The 16,291-nt window shown below is 60.5% G+C and overlaps 1 protein-coding gene across 4 annotated transcripts in view; it reads left to right on the plus strand.

Moving 5' to 3' along the window:
* The first annotated feature begins 786 nt into the window (after positions 1–786).
* The window catches only part of MYO18B (myosin XVIIIB), a 55,824-nt gene continuing 40,319 nt past the window's right edge, over positions 787–16,291 (plus strand). For all 4 annotated transcript variants that reach the window (XM_082293656.1, XM_082293657.1, XM_082293658.1 and 1 more), the window contains exons 1-16: positions 787–920; positions 1,991–2,050; positions 2,724–2,881; positions 2,975–4,015; positions 4,261–4,327; positions 4,526–4,638; positions 4,816–4,992; positions 5,645–5,843; positions 6,518–6,660; positions 7,615–7,715; positions 8,154–8,217; positions 9,506–9,650; positions 13,255–13,419; positions 14,205–14,295; positions 14,571–14,763; positions 16,019–16,099. In XM_082293656.1, coding sequence (XP_082149782.1) covers positions 2,014–2,050; positions 2,724–2,881; positions 2,975–4,015; positions 4,261–4,327; positions 4,526–4,638; positions 4,816–4,992; positions 5,645–5,843; positions 6,518–6,660; positions 7,615–7,715; positions 8,154–8,217; positions 9,506–9,650; positions 13,255–13,419; positions 14,205–14,295; positions 14,571–14,763; positions 16,019–16,099 — 2,775 coding nt within the window. In that variant the 5' untranslated portion in view covers positions 787–920; positions 1,991–2,013. The remainder of the gene's footprint in view (positions 921–1,990; positions 2,051–2,723; positions 2,882–2,974; positions 4,016–4,260; positions 4,328–4,525; positions 4,639–4,815; positions 4,993–5,644; positions 5,844–6,517; positions 6,661–7,614; positions 7,716–8,153; positions 8,218–9,505; positions 9,651–13,254; positions 13,420–14,204; positions 14,296–14,570; positions 14,764–16,018; positions 16,100–16,291) is intronic.

The following is a 16,291-nucleotide window of genomic DNA, read 5'->3' on the forward strand; positions in this document are numbered from 1 at the left end:
CTGCGTGTCCTTGTGCTGTCCCGGGTGGAATTGGGGTTGGTGAGATGCTTGGGCGAACCCTCAGTCTCCTGCCAGGTGACTCCACAGTGACAATCCCATTTCCTTTCTTACTCCAGAGCTGTTCTGGCTGTGGGTGTTGATGCCCTGGGTGTGTCAGATGTGGAGCAGCCGAGGTGGGGACATTGCACCTTTGCAGCTCAGCTTGGCCTGAGCTGGTGACCTGTACCCTGACTGGCTGTCGGCTGCTGGGGCATGTGGGACACAGGTCCTGCTGGGCCCGGGGGGTCACCCTTTACCCCATGTGGTCACCACGTGTCCACTCTGCTGCTCCCCTCCCACCTGTCCTGGCCGGGTGCTGACCACGCTGGTGTTGGTGCCAGGGGCTATTTTGAGCTCTGTTCCCAGGTCCTTCTCCAGCTCGGCCCCATCTCAGGGCGGGGGGAACTGGGGTGCTCTGGGGAGCCCCGTGCTGGGCTCCCAGCACAGAGTGTCCCCTCGGGCAGCACCAGAGTGCCCTGGACGGGCTCACACCAAACCAGAGCGGTTGCCCCGTTTCTTTGGGGTGCAGCGGTGTGCACCGGGGGGGGGACACAAACAGTGTGTGTGTGGGGGCACGGGTGACACACGTGGGCTGAGGAGAGCACAGGTGACACGCGTGTCCCAGCCGGTGCAGAGGCCAAGGAACAGGAGGGCCCCGCGGTGCCTCTCCCCAGCCGAGGCCCCGGTGCCACCGCCGCGGGTATTTTTAGCAGTGACATGTGTCACCTCAGCTGCCACCGCGGCGGGGGCGGGGGGAGGCGGCTGCTGACCCTCTCGGCGCTCCCCGCGCTGCCGCCGCCGCCGCTCTCGGCTCGCCGGGGTCCCGCGGAGCCCGGTGCTGGTGTGGGACATCAGCTCCCTGCTCCCACCGCCCCCACCAGGTACCGGCGCTCGGGGGGGGCTCTGGGTGGGGGTCCGGGTCCGGTCGGTGCCCCTGGGCCGGGAGGGTTATTTTTAGTTGGGAATGGATGGCGATAGAGGCAAGCCCCGGCTCCGAGGGCGGCTGCGCTGCGGAAAGGAAGGAGCACGGCAGGGCAGCGATGGAGCGGGGCTGGGGACGGTGCTCCCTGCCCTGTGCAGGGTGGTGGCTGGGGACCCCTCAATGGCCTCGGCTCGTGGCACGCACCAGGGTGGCAGCGGGTCCCAAATAAGGACCAGACCCAAGCGCCCGCGGCCCAGCTGGGGCTGCATCCTGAGCGGAGGGAGCGCAGTGCTGGTGTTGGTGGTCCCGGGGTCCCCCGGTGCCATCCCGGGTGCTTGGTCAAGGCACGTCCCCTCCGTGCCTCATTTTCCCCGTGTGCCGGGCAGGACGGAGGGTCCCGCTCCGGCCGGGGGGTGACAATGCCCTGTCGCTCGCCCCCTCCGGGCTCTGCGGTGCCATCGGGGCCACTTCTGCCGGGGCCGGGGAGCCCGGCTGGGGGGACAGCGCGGGGGCAGCGCCGGTCCCTGAGGCCACGTGGCGCTCGGGGCAGCCGCCCGGGAAGGCAAGTGACATTCCCCAGCCCGCTCCTGGCCGCTCCTGCCCTTTACTGTACAAGGAGATGCGGCTGCCGGGGAGCGCAGCAGGGCCGGGCGAGCCCCGACGCGCTCGGTGCATGAATGATCCCGACAGGTGAAGCCGGGGTCAGCCCCAAGTGGGGCACGGACGGGCTCCTGCGGCCACCCAGCCTGGGGCCGTGGGGTCCCACCATCACCCCCGTGCCACCAACCCTGTGTGCCACCACCTCGCCACGCTGCCTGATCGCTGCCAGGGCTGGAGGTGGCCGCTGGTGGCCGTGTCCCCCCCAACACTGCCACACCACCCGTCCCCTGCCGTACCGCGAGCTCAGGTGGGCAATGCCCGGCAAGGTCGCGGTGCTGCCGGCGTGGCACAGCTCTGGGGCCAGCGGCAGCCCCTGGCTAACTCTCTCCTCTCTCTCTGCGCGGTGTGTCCCCACGTGTCTCCGCACAGCACCGTCCTGCCTCGCCGCCACCATGGCCATCTCCTCGCGCCTCGCGCTCTGGGAGCAGAAGGGAAGTCTCGGTCCAGGCTGGCACTGGTGGTGTTTCGGGGCTGGGTGCTCGGGCTGCCCGGGGGCTCAGTGCTGGGGGGGTGTCACTGCAGCAGCCCCCGGGGTCGCATCCCCACAGCTCCCTGTGCACTCCCTTGTGCTCTGACCCCCAGGCTCTGGGCTCCTTCACAGCCTCAGTGTTCTGGTTTGAGTGATTTTTGCCTGCCTGGGTGAGCCTGGCAGGCGGCCGCAGGGTTTGATGCTGGTGCTGCTGCTGGGAAAGCTGCAGGAAGTGGGGCTGGTTTTGGCTTGGAGCCTGGCTTGGAGGGACCTGCAGGGCTGCATGTGGCTGCGGTGATGCTGGAGCTGCTTCTTGCCTGGCTGCAGCCAGGATGGTTCCTCCTGTGGCCGTGCCGGGGCTGCTGGCACAGAGCAGAGCTGGCAGCGCTCGTGGGCTCCTGCTGTGCCAGCCTTCAGGGGCTGCACCAACTTGGGCACTTCTCTCTGAGCTTTTCTTCTCAGTTCTTCTGCTCCCACAGCATCCCTGACCCAGCCTGGTGCCCACGGGTGCTCCGTGGCCTCGGTGGGAGCCTGGGCAGTGCCTCAGCCTGAGCAGGGTGCTGCTGCCACTAACGGGATGTGCTGGCTCCTGTCTCTGTGCCTGCCCCGTGACCCACCTCTGCTCCCACAAACAGATCCGTGACGAGGACCGGGGGCCGCCCCCGTCTGCACCGCCCCTGCTCCTGTCGGTCATCCCTGGGGGGTTCATCAAGCAGCTCGTGCGGGAGACCGAGCAGGAGGCCAAGGCGGCGCGGCGGAGGAAGGAGAGCAGGGTGGGCACCAAGGAGGAGGTGAGCACTGAGGGACCCCACGCAGCACCGGGGGGCTGGATGTGCCCGGGTGTCCCCAGGTGTCACAGCCGGCTCCTCTCCTTTGCTTGGCAGCCCGTGGGGAGGGACGGCGAGGCCCGAGCCGGGGACGGCCCTGCTGCCCGAGGAGGGGGGGCCAGCGAGGGGCCACTGCGGAACGGGCTGAAGGCTGAGGGGCAGGGGGGCAAGGGGGTCACAGCCCCCCCCCACAAGGAGCTGCCCCCTGAGAAGGCTGTGCCGGGGACCATCCTCAGCAAAAACCCGGCCCCTGCACCTGGCCCAGCAGTGCCTGCCCCCAAACCAGCAGAGACACCCCCAAAAAGAGCAGAGACCCCCCGAAAACCAGCAGAGACACCCCCCAAAAAAGCAGAAGCATCCCTCAAAACAGCAGCACCTGCTCCCAGACTGGTGGAGGCACCCCCAAAAAGAGCAGAGACCCCCTGCAAACCAGCAGAGACGTCCTCAAAACCAGCAGAAACATCTCCCAAAACAGCAGAGGCTTCCTCCAAACCATCAGAGACCCCTCGTCCAGGGGCTCCCAAGGTGGGAAAGCCATTCTGCCCTGGGAAGACCCCTAAGGACCCTTGCCTGGGGGGCAGCCCCCCAGCTCCAGCCCCTGCATCCAGCCAGGGCTCCCAGCGTGGCAACAAAGTCCCAGTGAAGGAAGGGGACACGCCCAAGGGGACAGACCCCAAGAGCACCAAGAAGGAGAAGGGGACACCCCCGAGGCACGAGGAGCCCCCAGCCAAGGTGAAAGCCCAGAGGGAGCTGTTGTCAGCCAGGAAAGAGCCAGAGAAGATGAAGAAAGATGTTGGAGGTGGCAAGAAGGAGCCAAGGGAGATCAAAAAGCCTGAAAAAACCACAAGCAAGTCAGAGGGGCTCAAGGGGGAGCCAGGAGGAATCCAAGAGAAGTCCACAGATGTGGGAAAAGAGGTGGGGAAGGTGAAGGAAGAGCTGGGAAAGGGTAAAGAGATGCTGAAGGAGAGCAAAGGGATTGGCAAGAGCACAGACAAGGACCAGGCTAAAGAAACATCGGGAAAGAGCAAAGAGATGAGCAAGAACACGGAAAAGGACCAGGATAAAGAGACATCAGGCGAGAGCACGGACAAGGACCAGGTAATGTGTCGGGGTGTTATCTGGGGTTTTGGGGCCCTGATGAAGTTTTCTGGTTTCATGCAGCTCTTCCCATTCCCCTGGGCTGGGCTGGGCTGGGCTGGGCCTGGCAGGAAGGTGGCCCCAGGCCTGGATGGGCAGCAGAGGGGCAGGAGTGTGAAATTGTCCCTGTCCGTGGGGCAAAGGCAATTTTGTTCAGCTCAGTTTTCCTCCTGCTCCTGCCCAATTCCCCTCTCTCCTCCCTGCAGGCTCCGAAAGACGTTTGGTACGAAGCAGAGAAGGTCTGGCTGCTCCAGCAGGACGGGTTCACGCTCGGTAACTCTCCTCCCTCTGCCCTGGCTTTCCAGCGCCGGGGATGAGACGTGTCGGGAGCAGGGCAGGCTCCGGGTGCCGTGCCCGGCTGTGCCCCGCTGGGGCCAGGGTTGGATTTGGCCCCTTGGCCTCTCCCCATGCCATAGCCAGCTCTGCCCTGGGCTGCCCCACTCCAGGGATGCTCACCAGCCTCTCGTTCAGCCACACAGCTGAAGCCAGACGTGGGGACACCAGAGCTGCCGGTGGGGAGGGTGAGAGTGCGCCGGGACGAGGACGGCACTGTCACCGAGGTGGACGAGGACAGCGTGCAGAGGGTGAGCCCCCTCCCCAGCCTGGGCTGGTGCAGGGACGAGAGTCCCAGTGCAGGACAGTGCCCGGGCACAATGATGCTTCTGCTTCTGGCTGTGCCCGAGGTGTCGCGGTTGCAGCGGGGCTGGCACAGCCCTGCCGTGACAGCAGAGCTCGAGGGGTCTCTGCCTCTCGTCCCGCAGACCAACCCCCCCAGCCTGGACCAGGCCGAGGATCTGGCGGCGCTCATCAGCCTCAACGAGTGCAGCGTCATGAACACGCTGCGGCAGCGCTTCCGCGCCCGCCTGCCCTGCACCTACGCGGGGCCCAGCCTGGTGGCCATCGCCACCGGCCCCGCGCCCGCCGGCAGTGCCGCGAAGGTGAGAGAGGGGACCTGGGGCGGCGGGATCTCCCGTGGGAAGCGGCCACCAACCCCCCTGGGAACAGTGGCGGAGGGCGCCGGGCGCGGCGGGGCCGGCAGATGGCACCGTGAGACCGTCACAGTGCGGGGACAGCCGGGACCGGGGACGCTCTGGGGACGTTCAGGACCGGGGATGCTCTGGGGACGTTCAGGACCGGGGATGCTCAGGGGACGTTCAGGACCGGGGATGCTCGGGGGATGTTCAGGACCGGGGATGCTCAGGGGACGTTCAGGACCGGGGATGCTCGGGGGACGTTCAGGACCGGGGATGCTCAGGGGACGTTCGGGACCGGGGATGCTCAGGGGACGTTCAGGACTGTGGTTGCTCTGGGACACTCGGGACCCGGGTTGCTCTGGGGATGTTTGGGATTTGGGATGCTCTAAGGACGTTTGGGACTTGGGAATGCTCTGGGGACACTCAGGACCGGGGATGTTCTGGGAGGAAGATGCTCTGAAGATACTGATGGCCAGGAATGCTCTGAGGGTGCTTGGTTTTGGGGCTGGGGGTGCTCTGAGGACACAGTCTCGGGGGTTCTGCACCCTGAGGTGTGAATGCTTTCAGGATTTTCTCCTGTTTGGGATGTGCTCTGCCACTCTCTCCCTGCCCGCAGGTTCCCAGGGGCAAGCGGGACAACCTTCCCCCGCACATCTGCTCGCTGGCACACCGAGCCTACAGGAACCTGCTGATGCAGCGGCAGGACCAGGCCATCGTCCCGCTGGGGCACAGCGGGGCCGGCAGGACCCGGTGCTGCCAGAGTGCCCTGGAGTACCTGGTGGGCACAGCGGGCAGCCTGGACGGCAGGGTCTCAGGTAGGGGCAGGGTCTCGGGTAGGGGCAGGATCTCGGGTAGGGGCAGGATCTCGGGTAGGGGCAGGATCTCGGGTACGGGCAGGGTCTCAGGTAGGGGCAGGGTCTCGGGTAGGGGCAGGGATGGCACTGGATGCTGGGCCGAGGCAGCACATGGAGGGGGCAGGCTGGGGACACACCAATCGTGGCCTGATTTGTTTCCCCTGCGGTGGCTCCTAAGCAGCCGGTGTGGCCACGACTGCCACTGTCCCCGTCCCAGACTCAAGAGATTTGCTGTTTTGACAAACACCGGCGTGAGCAGCAGGAGGGAATTACTCGAATGACTCCGGTGCTTGGGGCAGCGCTTTCCCACCTGCTCGGGTTACTGGTGATGCAGGAGGGAGCATTGCTCAGCAGGCAGTGGCTTCAGAGGGCATGGCTGGATTTTGTAGCTCTCTTGGGTACCCTGTGCTCTCGCAAAGGACTGAGGGGTGGCCTGGAACAGAGTGGGCAGGCTGGGCAGGCTGGCACATCCCCTTCCTGTCAGCGTACAGCCGGTGTGGGATGTTGGCCCCATGCCTGGCCAGTTCCCCAGTGCTGGGACAGACCCTGGGAGGAGCAGGCAGAGGTGAGGCAGGAGGAGATGACTCCTCCAGAGCTGCAGGGGGGTTGAGGGGGCTCTGGTGGTGGTTTTGCAGTGGAGAAGATCCAGGCGATGTTCACAGTCCTGGGAGCCTTTGGCTCGGTGACCACCAGCCACAGCAGCAGCTCCACGCGCTTCTCCATGGTCCTGTCGCTGGATTTCAGTGCCACCGGCCAGGTCACTGCTGCACACCTCCAGGTACCTGTCACCTGGTGGGATGGGAGGGCTGTGGCTGAAAATGGGGGTCCTTGGGGTGGGGATGAGCCACTCCTGTGCTGCGCTTCCCAGCCAGGCTGGGCATGAGGAGCGACGCTCTGCTCCCCTCCCTGCTCCCCTCCCTGCTCCCCTCCCTGCTCCTAAACCAGGGGTGACCAAATGGCCCCTGAGCAGAAGCTCTGTCAGCAGCGTGGCAGGGTCCCCCAGCCTGTCCCCATCCCTGGCAGGGAGCTCGGGGCAATGCTGAGATGAAATGTTGATGAGGAAATGTATAATTCAGCGTTTCATTAGCAGCACCTCACGGCCGCCTGGAGCTGAGCCTCAGAGGGCTTTTATCACCGTCAGGGCTCTTATCAAAGGCTCTTTAATCAGAGCTGCCCGTGCCTCTGGGCCTTGTCTGAGGGAGGAGAGGGCTGGAGCCTTGTCTGCTCCTGGGGAGCACCAGGGCTTCCCACTGCTGTCCCTGCTCTGCCCTGGGCACCCGCAGGGAGCCGGTGGCCCGGGAGAGCTGTCCTTGTGCAGGAGTGGGGATGTCCCCATTAGTACCACTGGAACCATCCTGGGATGTCCATGGGACAGTCTGGGATGGGGACCCCCAGCTCTGCAGAGACTCATTCCTGGCCCCAGTGCTGGTACTGAACGCCTTCGGCAAGGCTGGAGCTGAGCTGGGCTTATCCTAAGCCCAGGCAATGACTTATCCCGACCCTGCAGCATCTTCCTGGGGCCGTGGCACTGCACAGACCTCTGGAAGCTCAGAGGGACCATGGGTGTTGCTCTCATGCACTGAAGCGTTGCCCCTTGGTGCCTGGGGCATGATTCAGCTCCTGCTTGCACAGCCCCCAAATCCAGCTGAGTCCCTGCAAGGAGAAATCCAGCCCCTCCCTGGCAGGTCCCATGAGCATCTCCTCATCTCCCTGTCCCCTTTTCCCTCCCCAGACCTTGCTGCTGGAGAGGGCCCGCATTGCCCAGCAGCCTGACGGAGAGAGCAGCTTCAACATCTTCCCTCTGCTGCTGGCGGGGCTGGATGTGGCAGAGAGGTGGGTGTGAGGCTCCCACAGCCCTGGGTTGTCCAGGGATTCCCCCTTTATACCCAAATTCCCTCCATCAATGGTTTTGAGACCGCCCCTGATGAGAGATTGTGAGAGCAATTGCATTAGTGGGGCTGCAGGGATCTTTCTGCACACAGAGAGATTTTCTGTGAAAGGAGGGTGTTTCCTGGTGCTTTTTTGCCCCTCCACTAAAGCTGAAATTGGGGTGATAAATGAGATAGAGATCCCTTTCCCTCTCACTTCTGGTTCCACCCAAGCTGTGTCCCCAGTGAAGGCTCCTGGTGTGCCAGCTCATGTCCCTGCACAGGGCAGTGCTGTGGTGGCCTGTCCCATCCAGGTCCCTCCGATGGTGCTGTAAAGGGGGCTGGGGGTGCTGGGGGCAGGCAAGGGGGGAGCTTGACTCTCTTTTTCTGTGCCTACTCCCAGGACGATGCTGCACCTGCACCAGGTGGCTGAGAGCAATTCCTTTGGGATCAAACCGTTCACAAAGGTAGGGAGAGGGAAATGCTGGAGTCCTGTGCCCCTCTGCCGTGGGTTGCTGCAGGGCACCCCCTTTGTCACCCCCAGTTAGAGGAGTCCCTGGCTGCTGGGTGGGTGACTCGTGATGATGCCACTGTGCTGGGAGCATGGAGGGGAGGGAGGGAATGTTGAGATGTGAGGAAGGGGCTGCCTGAACAGCCCCCAGCACCCCTCTGACAGCCACAGGGGAGCTGCTGGGACTGTGGCTGCCCTGCCTGGGATCTCTGCTTGGGTTTTTCCACATGCCACAGCCACCCTGGGAACACATCCTGCTGCTCCAGGGTCACCTACACCCAATGATCCCCTGCAGCAGCAACTCCCAGCGGCAAGAGCATCCTTTTGGGCAGCGCAGAAGGTGAATTTCAGGGGTTAAAGCTCCACAGCTGATTCCCAGCCCCAGCCCCTTATTAGTCTGAGCTGTTTGCAGAGCCCCAGCAGATTGTCCACGAGCCAAAGCACGGGGATGAATTGCAGCAATTTGCAGTTACATCATCTATTGATGAATCCAATATTCCATCTTCATTAGGGAGCTCCTGCTCCGCCTCGGCAGCCAAAGGAATCTCCTGCTGGAGCAGCAGCTCCAGGGAGGGCACAGCGAAGTCCTCACCCTGCTGATGCAGCAGGCTTGTGTTCAGAGATGGGGTTTTCCCCTCCTTTCACAACTCTGATTGCTGGGGATTTGCCATCCCAGCACGGATGGTTTTCCCTGGTCCTTGCCAAGGAGGGATGCTGCCCGCTGGAGCTGGTGGCTCCTGGCCCCATGGAGCAGCCCCAGCTCAGGGACTGCAGGAGGGGCTGTCTGTGGTGGGAGGTGGCAGGTGAGGCCCTGCTGGTGGCTGGGAGCTGCTCAGCTCTGGGCAGGTGTGTTTGGTGAGGAGTGAGGGGACGGGGCTGGATGGGCAACCTGGGCTGTGGAAGGTGTCCCTGCCATGGCAGGGGCTTGGAACGAGATGAGCTTTAAGGTCCCTTCCAACCCAAACCATTTGGTGATTCCATGATATAAAGCATCCATCTCCAGCTGCTGCTCTGTAGACACTCCTGAAGCGGGAATTACGTGTCCTTGTCCGATGAGGTGGTGTACCCAGCTTGCTCCTAACACCAGGCACCCGAGGAACCTCCCAGCGGCTTCTCCACTTTGTCCAAATTTTCCGAGAACCCCTTGCTGTCTTTCCTTGCTGTCCTGATGGTTTCGCTCTCCCTTCTGTCGGGCGCAGTGCCCAGCAGAGGCAGTGACATCCCCTGGCTCTCTCCCCCTGCAGCCCGAGGACAAGCAGAGAGCCTCGGTGGCCTTCTCCCAGCTCCGGGCTGCCATGGGCACGCTGGGCATCACCGCGGAGGAGCAGGCGGCCGTGTGGCGCATCCTGGCTGGAATCTACCACCTGGGAGCTGCTGGAGCCTGCAAAGGTATGGGGGCTCCTGCCTCTGCTTCCCTCACACCTTGTTTCTGTGCTTGGAGTGGGCAGGGAGCGTGTCCTGGCGGGGACCAGGGGTTTTTGGGATGCAGGGAATGGGGAGGTGTGTGGGGATGATGCTTATCCCGAGGCTGTTCATCTGTGGGGGCTCCAAGCTTTTCATTGCTCTTCCTCCACGGTGGGATGGGGGGTGTTGGTGTCCTGCCGTGTGGGGGCTTCTGGAGCAGGTTTGTCCTTGCCACATGTGGACAGGGCAGGGGCTGCTGGGTGTCACCTCATGCCAGCTCCTTAGGAAGAACCCGTGGGTGACTCCTTCACTGGCACGTTGTCCCCAATGACACCACGAAGGGACAGCTTCAGGTAGCACTAATGCTATCATCTCTTGAGTGTCTACCACAGTAACTGAATTATAACAGGCTGAGTCTGGATGAAGATTGTATTTATAGAGACTTTGTTAATACGGGCGAGCAGAAATTGCCTTATCCCTTGCAAATTATTTTAGGACGTGCTCTAACCCATTTTGGAGGCAGCCACATTGATTTACACACTTCAATTTATGAGGGCTGCACAAAGGCTGCCATAAACCAAGCCATAGACATTTATAAACGTCTCTGCAGCATGTCATAACACATCTTATGGTAATTTATGCCATTAATCATTTATTAATTATTTTAAAAGGATAGATGCTGTCATGACTTACAGTGAGCTCTCTTTTCTCCTTCTTTCTGGTGTTCTTTTTCCTCATCTCCATCTACCTTAATGCCCTTCCAGCTTTTATAGATGACCCTGTGGGCACAGGCTGATGAGTGTCAGAAGGCTCTTGGCCAAAAAAATTTGGAAGCCCTTCTGCCCTGTGAGTTTTCAGGAGAGCAGATTTTGGAGAGGTGTCTCGTTTTGGGAGTGCCCAGCTCAAGGGCAGGTGGAGGAATGATCGCAGGGAGCTTTTCTTTGCTCAGACTTCCTGCACATCCTGTCCTCAGCCCTCTGTAAATCAGTCTGGGAGGGAATCGAGTGCTGGATCCAACAAATCCTGCTCAATTCTTGCAGCAGGGACAGGAATGGGAGTAGCGGATCCAGGCAGCGCTGCGGCTCCGAGCGCGCTCGGGTGTGGGATTAACAAGCAGAGCATGTCTCAGTGTCACTCACTCTGGTATTGATTCCCCCACCGTGTGTCAACAAAAGGGGAGAAATGAAAGGAAATATGGATAAAAAATGGATCAAAGCCGGATGGAGCAAAAGTCTCAGTGGGGGCGACGACTCTTTTAATGTGGTTAAACCTGTCTCCCGATAGCCATCTCTTCCCTTCCCCTTTCATGCCCTTTGATGTTGTGTATTCCAAATCCTCTCCTTGAAATCTCGCCGAAGGGAGCCTCGGCACTCGTTTTCCAGGGCATTCAGGAGCTCAGCCGGGCGCCTCCTCCATCCCCATCCACAGCCACGGCCCCGGCACGTGTTAAACGGGCCCCAGTGTGGGCTAAAGGCACCTTTTTCCCTTCTCTCCTCACCCGTTCAGTATGTGCGGGAATAAACCGGGAGGGAACAGCACCACCTCTCCCTGGCTGGGGGTGGGAAATGCATTTGCAGCTACAAAAACACTGAGAAGAAAAGGTTGAATTTCAAAAGCTCGTTCTGCTCCATCCCGGTGTCAGCCCTCCCCGCTGCCTTTGAAAGGTATTAGAGCAGCTCTTTCAGTGGGAAAGCAGCCTGGCAGCTGGAGGCCAGCGGGGCACCCCGGGCACCATTCACCTGAGTGCTCCAGTCCCTTTGTGGGCTGCAGAAAATCCCGTTTTCATTTATTTGCTGCCTCTGTAAGAGGGAGGGAGGTTTGGGGCACAGCGGGGCTGGCGTTCCGCTCGCTCCCACGCTGTCCTTTTGCTGGCTGATATCAGAATAAACCATTGTGGCTCCCAGCTCCCTGGGGGCTTCCCACCACGCACCTGTAACGAAGGTGGCTGCGATTCCAGCCCTCCTGGTGCTGCCACAGGTGTGTCAGGAGTCAGTCGTGGTCAGGAGTCACTGCAAACCCCATGGCACAGCGAGGCTGCTGCAAACCCAACCTCCTGAACCCCTCTGGATGGAGGAAAACCACAGGGCAGGAGGGCTGGAACCTGCTGGAGGACATTGAGCTGCCTAAAACCATGCAGAGGTCAGGGGCACCAGGGCAGCAGGAGGGATGGGAGTACCCACACAGCCAGGGGCCAATTTTGGGGTCAGTGAGACCACCTGCAATAGGCCGGGGTGAGTGCTCAGGCTGCTGGTACGTGGGGGCTGCTGTTGCCCAGGAGCTCCTGCACAGACCCACGCCTGTGGCATCATGTCCTGGAAGGCAGGAAAAGGAGCATCCCTGTTTCTGACCCAGGAAATTGGGCACTGAGTGGTTTGGAGAAGGGCTGGGGCTGTAGAAGGAGAGGCTGAGCTGTCCCTGTGTTTTCCTTCTGCTTCTCTTAAATATTACCTGGGCCAAAGTAATTCCTTTCAGGTTAAAGTCAGTGAATTTTCCACGGTCACATCACACCCAGGAGGGCCACGTGGAGCTGCTGCTTGTTGTAGTTTATGCAGGGTGAAATGGTGCCTGGGGATGCCCAGGGCTGAGTGGACTCCCTGGTTTGTCCCAGGGCTGCTGGAATGGGCAGTGTGGGATACTGGAATGGGCAGTATGGGATGCCAGCCAGGTCTGTGCAGCCCTGGCTCCCCAACCCCTCCACTCCCTGGCAGGCAGAGCTTTTGTGTCTGACAGGAATCAGTGTCTGTCCAGCCAGCTCAGACAAGAACAAGTGGGAACAAGAATAAATCAAAGCCTGGAGTGTTGAGGCAATTCCTCCACCTGCTCCAGCACAGCCCTTGATGTTGGAGTCCTTCAGTCAGCATAGGAAATACTGGGAAAGGATCAAAGGGGAAGGGAGAGGGCGGCTGACTCTTGTGGGTGTGCTGTGAAGCACCCCCGGGCATCGAGCCCTGCTTTGTGCATCCCCTCGGCCAGGAGTGGGTCCCCCATGGAGTTTCCCAGGATGTGATCACCTCTCTCTCTCCATCCCACACCCTCTCCCCACCACCAGCCACCAGCTGTGTTTTAAGGGCCCATTTTAGCTGTGAGCCCCCTGAGCTCCTCATCACCCCCCGAGCACCCAAAAGTGCCACCCTGAGGTCTCTGCGTGACTTTGGCTGCTGCCATTTGTGCTCATCCCCCGTGTTCCTGAGCTGTGCTGCCCGGCTGCCTCCACGACACCTTTCTGCCCTGGATCTGTAAAAGGATTAATCCTGCAGATTACTTCCCTATTGATTTTAATCATTAAGCTGGAATCATTATCACCGGGTGTGAGCGATGTGTGGAGCTCTGCTCGTGGAGAGGAACCTTTGCTGCCGGCTGGAGGGACAGCAAACACTGCTGGGACCCTGAAAGGTGATCCCGGATTTCGAGGGATTGGTTTGTAATCCCATCAGCTCCCATCAGCTCCCATCCGTCATGTGGTTCACCTGGTCCCCGACTTGCCTCGGATCATTTTGATTTTGGGGCAGCACGAGGGAGGGGGCGGGAGGTTTTTGGTGATGCTGAGGCAGAGCTGGCCGTGGCTGAGCCCCCCGTGCCCCCTCCCCAGTTGGCAGGAAGCAGTTCCTGAGGTTCGAGAGCGCCAGCCGCGCTGCCGAGGTGCTGGGCTGCGACGTGGAGGAGCTCGGCACCGCCGTCTTCAAGCACCACCTGAGGCACATCCTGGCGCAGGTGACAGCCCGGGGCCGGCCCCCGGCAGAGGAGAGCCCGCCAGGTACCGGGATGCCCCATCCCTTTTTCCTTTATTTCTGTAGGAGACGGAATGGTGAGGCAACGTGTCCTGTTATTCTGGCCCAATTAGGTTGTTAATATTAATAAAATCATTAACTGGACTGTGTCACGTCGCTGCCCTCTGCAGCTGCCCCTGCCTGACCCTCCTTAGGGACACATGAAGTCAGGTGAATTTGGATAAGTGATGTGGCTTAAACACTGTGAGAGCTCTGCTAGAAAAATGGGGAAAAAGCCCCAAACTCCACGAATGGAGCTGAGCTGGTGTTGTGTCCTGCAAGGAGATCTGGATCAGGGATTGTGCTGCTGAGCCACTACAAACCTTAAATTAATGTACGGATCTAATTCATGGAGGCAGATCCAGCATGTGCAAGGTGGGAGGGTGAGATACTGCCTGGGTTTCAGGTCAGCCTTCCCACACTCCTTGAAGGTTGGACTTGATGATCCTGGAGATCTTTTCCAACCTTGATGATTCCATGATGCTCAGCAGCAGCAGAATTCCAGCTGGGCCCGGCAAGTTCTCCTGATAAAAGCGAGAGCCTGAGGAAGTGGCCTTTGTCATGGCAATAGCTGTATTCCTTAAATCCTCGTGAGGCAGGAGAGGAGCCGAAGGCAGGCGGGGGGAGTGGGATGTGCAGGGGCGACGCTGTGGAGCCGTGTGGGCTCTCCTGCACTGAATCCAGGGAATCCCAGGTCCCACCTCAGCTCTGAGCAGGCTGAACTTGGCTGGAAATAAATGTGTGTGCCTGCTCTTCCCTCCCGCTGTGCCAGGGCCCAAGATGACGGGAGTGGAGTGTGTGGAGGGAATGGCCTCGGGGCTCTACGAGGAGCTCTTTGCTGCCGTGGTCTCACTCATCAACAGGTACCAAAGAGCTGCTGGGCACTGGGGCTGGGGTGGCAGCCACTTCTCCAGGGGCTGCTGAGGAGAGGGAGCATGGAGCAGGTGACTGATCCCTGCTGGAAAAACAGGAAGTTGTGTGAAAATCTTTGTGTGGGAATGGCGGTGGCCCTTGGGGCTGCAGTGGCACTCGGGACTCCTGTGTCCTGCCCTCCTGTGGCACAGGCACTGCGTGTGCCTGGCTGGCACCACTTTGCTGCCCGTGGGTAAATCCTGGTGGTGTGTGTGGCTCTTCCCAGGTCCTTCTCCTCCCAGCACCTCTCCATGGCCTCCATCGCCGTGGTGGACACCCCTGGCTTCCAGAGCCCGCGGCAGCAGCGCAGCGAGCGAGCGGCCACCTTCGAGGAGCTGTGCCACAACTACGTCCAGGAGAGGCTGCAGGGCCTCTTCTATGAGAAAACCTTCCTGTGGCAGATGGAGAGGTATCGAGAGGTGAGGAGCAGGGGCTGGGAGCAGCTCCCAGCACCAGGGAGTGGGGCTGCCTTTGTCTCCAGGAATCCCTGTGTCCCGCCGTGGTGTGGGTGAATAACTCACGAGTTTTACTGGGGGTCTGCACGGAGCAGGAAGCTTGGGCTGCCTCTCTCTTCACCCCCTGCCTCAGTTTGGAATCCTCTTGGCTATTTCTGATGTGCCAAAGACGCTCTCTTGGCATCTTGGTGGAACCTGCCATGGCAGGGGGGTTGGAATGAGATGATTTTTAAGGTCCCTCCCAAGCCAAACCATTCTGGAATCCTGGGATACACTTGCTCCAGCTCAGGAGACTTCGTGCCCTTCTGCTGGTGCAGCTTTTTCCTCAGGTGATGAATAATAGAGAATAGAAAGGAAAATGATAAATTATTGCAGAAATAAGCTGCTGAGAAACCTACAGGCAGAGATGAACTTATTATAGGCTTAAAGGAGTTACCATAATGCCTCTAGCCCTGGGAAAATAACTGAATTCCCATGGTTTAACACACACATCACCGAGTAAGGACAGATGTGCCCTTCCCTAGTGATGAAGATGTAATTGCTGCCTGGAATGCCGGAGGGCTCGGCAGGCTCCCCCTGCCTGGGCTTTGCTGCTGGATAAGGATGGTGCAGGACAAGGCCCTGTGAGCCCCAGACCACTCTGTGAGCCCCTCAGTGCCAGTGCTGGGTCCCACATGGGTGTCAGTGGCACGTGCCCTGTGTAGGAAGAAACAGAGTCCCCGCTGCTGCCTTTGCTCTGCCCGCAGAGCCGGATCCCTTGGCTCTGTGTCGCCATGGAGAGATGCTGGAGCCACAACTTTTGCTGAGCACCCCTGGTTCAGGCATGAGGAAGGACCATCCGTGCTCTCCCTTCCCTTCCTGGGGGGCTCCCAGTGCTGGGGGTGTTGGGATGAGCCCTGGAGCCCCCGGGGGGGGGGGGAGGGACACAACACCTGCAAGCTGCGAATTCAGTAATTGGTTGTTTTCTTGTCAAGAGATTCTTTTCAACTATAACATAAATCATATGATTTAGGCAGCCTGGCTGACACCCCGAAGCAGCATTCCATAGGGAATTCCAGGGGGACAGACATGGCCATGCCTCTGTGTCACAGCTCTGGTGGCTGCTCCTCTCCCCTGGTGCTGGACCTCTGCCTTCCTCCTTACCCCTGCCAGTGGATCTGCTCTTGGCTTCCAGATGCCATCCCACGACTGAAGCAAGCTTTTAAATGATGTTTTCCAGGAAAATGTTGAGGTGTCTTTTGATCTTCCAGAGCGTTCTCCACTGGCCACGCTGTCCATCATCGACCTGAGCTGCTCCCAGGTACCCTGTCCCCTCTGCATCCCGCTGCTCCGAGCAGCGAGGGTTCCAGAGGCAGAGCGGGACCCTGAGGAGTGTCCCAGAGCAACCTGAGGTGTTGCAGGGGAGGGGACAGCATCCAGCAGGACCTTTGTGGCTCTTTAAAATACAGGGACCCTTCCTGACCAAGCTCTGCACTCCATCACCCCTCCCAGC

The sequence above is a fragment of the Coloeus monedula genome (genome assembly GCF_965178545.1).
Source record: "Coloeus monedula genome assembly, chromosome: 18".
In the NCBI taxonomy this organism is placed as follows: Eukaryota; Metazoa; Chordata; class Aves; order Passeriformes; family Corvidae; genus Coloeus; species Coloeus monedula.